The 7,679-nt window shown below is 35.1% G+C and overlaps 1 protein-coding gene across 1 annotated transcript; it reads left to right on the top strand.

Annotated features, from left to right (window-relative positions):
- Positions 1-4,323: 4,323 nt before the first annotated feature.
- On the top strand, positions 4,324-6,537 carry LOC131858414 (uncharacterized). The gene is made up of 2 exons (XM_059211648.1): positions 4,324-4,447; positions 6,152-6,537. Exons 1-2 carry the CDS (start codon positions 4,324-4,326, stop codon positions 6,535-6,537), a joined length of 510 nt encoding a protein of 169 aa, XP_059067631.1.
- The last annotated feature ends 1,142 nt before the right edge of the window (positions 6,538-7,679 follow it).

Genomic DNA, 7,679 nt, shown 5'->3' with positions numbered 1-7,679 from the left:
CTGGTAAAGAGAGAATGTGTGATTCAGAGAATCACATTAGTTCTATTGTTAAATTAGTTTTACAAGAAATTTTGATAGAGGAGGATCTGGTTAGAAATTTGACTTCATATGGAGAGATCATATAGCGGAGGAAAAAATGGCATATTATAATGAAGATAGAAGGAGAAAAGAAGAAGAAAGATCCTACCTTTCTTGGATTTTATATATACTGAAGAAACAAATGAATTGAATAGAATAGAATTATGTTTAAATAAATTTGATAAAATATATGGTAAATCAACATGCAATGGATCTCCACCAAAACAGGCCATTGTTCCACCAAAGAAACACCAAGGTGTTGTCATACATGATGTGTCAGATGATGAGTCCACAAAGGAGATTTCTCCTATCTCTCCTCCTACCAAGAAACAAAAGTTAAATTATCTAGACCCCCTTGTACCTTATAATGAATCAGAAGGGGAGGGTGATACTAATGAAGCTACTGGTGCATTAAGGACCCTAAGAGGAGAAGAAGCAACATAGAAATTAGAGGTTGAGACACCAAATTATGAGGAAGAGATAAATGGCTATAAAGCCCAAGTAACAAAGGGAGTTGAGCCTAGTAATACTTTGATGAGAGGGTAGCTATGTCTATGAGGTTCCTAAATGATGATGAATTCATCCATACCCCAAAATTTAAAGATTATTGGTTGAAAATTAAAATGAAGGAATTTGAAGAATGAAAGCAGATGAACCTCATGGGTGCGGATGAGTCCAAACATGAGGAGATCATCAATCAAACCTTTAAAAAGGAAATATTTGATGATGTGCATATTACCCCCGAGGAGGCCATAGAAATTGTCTCGAAAAGGAATTTGTTATTTGTAACGGGGATGAATTTGAAACAAATATTCATGTTAGACCAGGTGAGGCAACAATTAAACCCAATGGTAGTTGCAAAATTTTATTTCAATGAAGGGGTGAGCGACACAGGGTACAACCCTAAGATCAAGATGTTAACTGCATGGGTGAGTTCAAAGAATACCAATAAGCTGAAGCTTGTAGATTTGGTGAAAGAAGCCAAAGGAACAACAATCTTGCAGACTATAAAGGATACCTCCCCATTGGAGGTTGTCACTTTAACCATGCATTCAACCATGTTCACAAGATATGTTGTAAAATATATTCAACAAAGGTTAATTGAGCTTGAACAGGGTCATAATGAAATGAATGATGAAATTAATAAGTTATATGTTGAAAAGGCTACGTGGAAAGAAAATGCCAATGAACAATCTAATAAACAGAATGTGAGGCCCTACCTCGAGCCATCATAGCATTGCAGTTATTTTTCATGTTGGACTTATTATTGATACTTTATTTTGATGCATTATGTATATAGATTCTATATGATCTAGTGATTGGATACCATTGAAATGGTGTATGCCATTTATTTCTGATTTGCAGTACTTTATTTATGATGTTAGAAATTATGGATGCATGCCTTACGAATGATTGAATTTCATGACGATTATGATGATGCCATTGAGTAAATTATTTTATGTGGATTTTATTGGATAATTGGTAATTTGATTGTTATGATTAAAATTGTATGCAAAGTTTCTGAATTGTATTCTTTTCATATATTAATATTATATGTGGTTAATTGACATTACTAATGTGCAAAGTGAGATGTGCACGAAAACTAATTCATGTGACCATGGAAACTATTTGGAGAATCAAGCTAAACCTATGTGCATTTGTGAAGCCAAGGGTTGTCTATTTGGAGAGACAACACCTCGTGTGTAATGTGTTTTATTTGTAAATGTGAATGCTTGAATGTGTGTTTAAATTGAAAATTTTAAATTTGTTAATTCCAAAAAGGGACATTGCCATGTGTATTTAAGTATTGTGTATTTTTTTGGTGTCACTTGACACTTGTGTTGTGAAGTGAGTTGGCAGTGACATGTCCCTTGGAGGGAATTTGTATAACCAATTCATTTTTCAAAATATCATAGTGTGGTCCCAAAAGAGCCTTGGATAGAGAGCCATTAGAAAGGTCAACTCAAGTTTGACCTGTAGGTAAACTTTAGGTGAGTTTCTAGAGGGTCAAACTAACTCCCAAGGTTAGGTTAGGGGTATTTTTAAAGGTCCATATGTTATACCTATGGGTAAAGGTCAATTTTAACCATGTGTCCACTCACATGTGACTGTCAAGTCACCTCAAAAGTTGAGTTTTATAAGATGGACAAAATTCAACTTTTGAGGATTTCTCCTAGGTTAGACAACCTTCCAATTGAGTGATAGTTGCTCTTCCCCATTTTCTTTTACCTTTTTCATTTACCTTTTTTAGAGAGCTAGTAAGAGGTTGGGAAGACCAACCTATGAAATCTCACACCCTTTCCAAGAGGTTGGAAAGTGTGAGAAGAATCTACTTAGGGAAGGGATTCAAACTTAGGATTTTGATCACCCACTCTCCTTTTTTTTGGAGACTTAGAATTCTTGTTGGAAGTTTTGGTTTTTGGAGTTACATTTCTAAGATTTGGAAAGAAAAAGAATAGTGGATTGGGCAGCTCTCCTTCAACCATTCCTCATTCCATTTGCAAGATTAAGGTTGGTAGTATTTCTTCCTTGAATATTTCATTTTATTGTCATTGTGAAGGAAAGATTGTATGTGCATTTTTCTTGTTGTTTATGTAGATTGGGAAGTTTAGTTTTGGAGTTCTTCCTTGTGTTCTTTTTATGTGTTGTATGGTTTATGTATTTTGGGTGTTTCAAGGCCATATTCACCCTTGGGAGGGTAGAGTAGCCTTGGGGGTGAAGGGTTTCTTGACAACCTAAGTGTAGAGACTCTCTTCTTAGAAGAGAGAGATACACAAGGGTTATGGGACCCTTGCTGCAATATTTTTATGTTAATGCAAAGCGGGTCATAAGGGGAGATATGTGCTTGTATGCCATGGGGGACATAAGGGTATTTTGGGACAAGTATGTGACTTGTGATGGTCTTACTTTGGTATCCTTGTAAAGGCATTGGTTTCTCCTTGTAGATCTCCTCTAGGTACTTGGTCCACCTTCACCCCACAAAAAAAAAGTCACCTGGTGACATTGTTTATCCTTGGGTTGGGAGTTCAAGTGTTGTTGAGTTTCTTCTTATTTTGTTGTTTGAGATGTTTGTAACCCGTTTAGCCTTGGTTCTCCTAGCTCGGCAGTGGCTTCATGTAAGCCTAGGTTGGGAGGTGAGCCTCCATGGTCACAACCTACAAACTTTATTTGTAGGTTTGCTTTGGGAATAAAGGATGGAGTAAAGTCAAGCATGTGCAAGTAACAAGTCCTCATTTTTGTAGAAATGAAAAGGCTTGAGTTTGTAACTTTCTTATTATCATGTAAAGAAAATTAAAAAAAATGTATATTTACTTTGAGTATATTCATTGCAAAGAAATCAAAGAAGCATTTGGGTTCATTCCTACATATTTATTTATTACTTTGAAATAGAGTAGGAATGTTAATCTTGTTTTTTGTTTTATTATTCTATTGAAAAGAAATGCATGTTAAAATGAAAAATGGTAGATAAACATTTAAGTCAAATCCTTTACTTAATCTTATCTTTTTCTACAATGTGTTATGTTAGTTGTATAGCCGTTAATAGAAAATAAATTTTTATTTCTGATTATAGATTAAACAAAAAAAAATATACTTCTTAGAGTTACTCTTAGTCTTATTCCATATTTGCATCTTGCTGTTATAATGGATAAATAAGAAAACACACATTTTAGAGGAAATATTAAATCTATGCTTTCTTATTTCCAAAAAAAAAACTACATGTTTTTTAACAATCTAATCCGATCATAAAATAACCTACTCTCAATTAATAGAATGTTGCAGATATATATATATATATATATATATATATATATATATATATATATATATATATATATATATATATATATATATATATATATATATATATATATATAGTTAAATCTAATGCCTTACCTTTTAAACTAAGTTGTTCTTAAAAAAAAGAAAAAGATATGTATGTTGCTTTTTAAAAAAACAAAATAAAAAAAACCAATGAAGTTAAAATCTATATGCATATGAATATACATTTATTCAACATTCTGGTTCATATAAAATTTACATATATCTTCACAGCCATATATATAGACATATATACATATATATAATATATATATGTATATATAAATAAATAAATATAATATATATATGTGTATATAAATAAATATATATTTATATATCAATATTGTTTTAAAAAAATAATAATAAAAAAATTTGTATAAAAAAAAACTTGCAAGAAAAAAAAATTGGATGCAAAGATTTGGTGCCATGAGGCACTGTGGGTCAAAACCCACAGAGTGGCTCCAACCGCACTGTGGGTTAGAAACCACAAAGCAGCTCCGGTCACACTGTGGGTCGCGACCCACAGGGGCGGCTTTGGCCGCCACAATGGGTAATTTAATTTTAATGGTCGAATAAATCCCCAAGGGGGTAATATAATTATAATTGATTAATTGATTTATTTTAAGGGTTGATTTAAAACTTTAGGAAGATTTAATCTTCTTAATCAAATTAATATAGTTCTTTAAGGACGATGGAGGCGTTTTCTATTAAATGCCTATTTAATTATTATTAAAGCAAATGATTGTATTAACATTATTTTAATATTAGGAGATAATTAAATATTACCATAATTAAATATTACCAAAGATTATTAATTATCTCTTAATTGATTGGAGGATTTATTTGGGCAAAATTAACTAATTAAGTAATAAAGTTGTGAAGACTTCTTAGGGTAAAATATTTCAGTGTCGGAAATGTAAACATTATAATTGTTGAGTTAAATAGATTATCTTTAGGAACCCATTCTTATTAATGCATGAGTTAACCTTTAGTGTAAACAAATTTAGTTATCACATCTTTTGATCGTAGAACATCTAGTATTTTAGTGTTGTAAAAAAAATAAAAATAAAATTTGTTATTGCGTTTTTGCCCAAAAGTTTGGGCATGACATAGAATAAGACCATCATCTTACATAAGCATGCTCCTCCAAAGCCAATAGATCATACCAAAGATAGTCAAGGATGGGAAGAGGAGAAGAAAAAATATGAAAAGGAAATTCAAGATTTGAAAGAAATCAATGAAGAGACTTTGCAGAAGATATGTGGACAAATGAATTGTGCTTTGAATATATATTGGCTCACAGGGCAAAGCTTGGGATTGAAAAATTGGAGGATGTTAATAGAAGCTATTAGTCTCTTTTGAAGATGACATGAGTTTTCACAAAGAACAAGACTAAACTGGAGGCTCTATCAAAGAGATGGCAACCAACCCATCACACTGTTAGAGTATTCAGGTATTTACTTGATTAATTAAACAATATTTGTTTAATTATTTAAGTTCCCTTTATCTCTTTTACACTTAAGCTAACTTTAGGTGCATAATAATTAATTCTTTTATTAATTATTATGTGCAAGCCTAGGTTTTCCTTTTTTAGGGTTTCTTGACCTATTAGAGGTTTATTCTTTTCATTGTATTGTAAGGATTATCACATTACACATTTTTTGGTGAATATTGAGCTCTCATCTTTTTGAGCATATTTTCTGTGTATTTGTTTTATCTGTTATTTGCTTCCTTGCTTCTCCTTGTAACAGGTTTTTCAGCTTGCAAAGATCATTTGGGCTCCTGTGGTGTTGTATTTCTCAACTCTCACATGGTATCAGAGCTTCAAATCTGCAGCTATCTGTTCTTGTTTTTGAGAATTTTTGCATTGGAAGCAGACTTGGGGTTTCAGGAAGTTTTTCTTTTGCACTTAGGGATAGGCCTTTTTTCTGAGCACTTTGGGCCTAAACGGACCTCACCATTGTGCTCAGAAGGCTCAAAAACCCCTATAGTCATATAAAAATTGACCATTTTTGGCTCCTGAGCCTCTGGGAGTATTTTTTCTCTAGTACCAAGCCATACGACCCTAGCACGCAGTTCAAGAAAAAAATTCAAAAAAAAAATAAATTTTTTTTTGCCTTTTTACGGCATGTAGACCGATTTTTTGAAAAAAATTACAAAAATAAAAAATCAAAAAAGTTATTTAAAAAGGGCGAAAAAAGGTTTTTTTGGAAAAATCAAAAAATTTGTTTGGGGGGTTCCCCATGGTATGTAGGGTACTGTGGGGCACCCTACCTTGCTATAGGCTACCGCCGCTGTCAGAGTGGGCCCTATCGACGCCCTTTGGCCCCCGCCAGCCCTGCTGCCGCAGCTACTCCCCGGCCCCGCTTGCGACACTTCTCCCCACCGCAGCACCCCTGTCCTCGCAAGCCCCCACCACCGCAGCAACCCACCAGCCACCGCTCCCCGACTCCCACTGCTGCAGTTTCCCACCGGCCTCCCTACTGCCGACCGCCACAACGTGCCGCGTCGCCCACCAGAAACCCTCCGCTTGACCGCCGCTTTCCCTATGCCTGTCGCTCAGCCTCTCCCTACACCGCCGCCGCCCACCACCTAGCCACCAGCGTTCCACCTGCTAGCCACCGGAGCGCTGCCCACTAGCCACCACCGCCAGGCTCGTGCCACCGGACCTCCTCCCTCTTGTCTTTTTAATGGGGGGTTCCTTTTTTGGCCATATCTTGGGCATACGAAGTCAATTTTTTGAAAACGAATATGTGTTAGAAAGCTGGTTCCGAGTTGGACCTCATGATGTTGGAATTTGTTTCCAATTTTTCTATTTGATTGTGTTTTTTTCTAGTCAAACTGGGGTCTCTTTTTTGCACTCCGGGAGCCATAGAATGAGCATTCGAACTCCATTTTTTTGAAAACTTTATATCTTTGGAAAGTTTGTCCTATTTACTTTCCACCCACTTGAGTTTTATTTCCAGATTCTGCTCCAGGAATATTTTCTTTAATTTTTTTCTTTTTCAGCACTCTGTGGATATCTTGGTTGTTTTAGGTCCTAGGATCTCTTCTTTGAGTAGGATGTCTCTATTTTGGTTATCCTTTCTATTTCCAGTCTTCTTATCATTGTAGCATATTTTATGCAAACGCACTAAGAAAAAGTGCCAACATGCATTGTTTACTTGGGATCTTGCACATCTTGTGCCTGATTGTACATGCACTACTTATAATGTGCCATGAGGGGGTTGATGTTGCCTTATTTGCCATCTAGCTTTGTACAGTGAGTGTTCCTTCCACGACATTCTCCTCATGTTGTGTGTCAAGTGAGTGTTCCTTCCATGACATTCACCTCATGTTGTGTGTCAAGTGAGTGTTCCTTCCATGAAACTATGTATTGTCTTTACGCCTTCGATGTTTTTGGTTCTTCGTCATGCAGTTCCTATTGGCTGTTCTTTTCAGTGTACCTATCCCTCTCCCTTTTCAACATTATGGGGAGGTTTGTCCTATTGGTTCTAATGCTTTCATGGTTCGATTGATCATCTCTTTAGGCTTTGGTTTCTCATGCCATTTATATCTTCGAGTGCAATTGTTTGCCTTTGTTTGCCTTCTGTTTCGAGTAGTGTCATTTGTGGGCACTAATATAGATTATAGTCTTCTCTACCTGGTCATGTCCTATTTCAGTGGAGGTTCTTTAGATTAGTAGTTATTCTTTGATAGTGTTTTACAGGTTCTTCATGCTTCAGTGATTCTTCTGATCTTCTCTTGTTCCTATCCTTTTGGAACATTCTTATTTGGAGGCT

The sequence above is a fragment of the Cryptomeria japonica genome, chromosome 9 (genome assembly GCF_030272615.1).
Source record: "Cryptomeria japonica chromosome 9, Sugi_1.0, whole genome shotgun sequence".
Classification (NCBI taxonomy): Eukaryota; Viridiplantae; Streptophyta; class Pinopsida; order Cupressales; family Cupressaceae; genus Cryptomeria; species Cryptomeria japonica.
The sequence above is the reverse complement of the archived record's forward strand: the minus strand, read 5'-3'. Positions and strand labels throughout refer to the sequence as shown.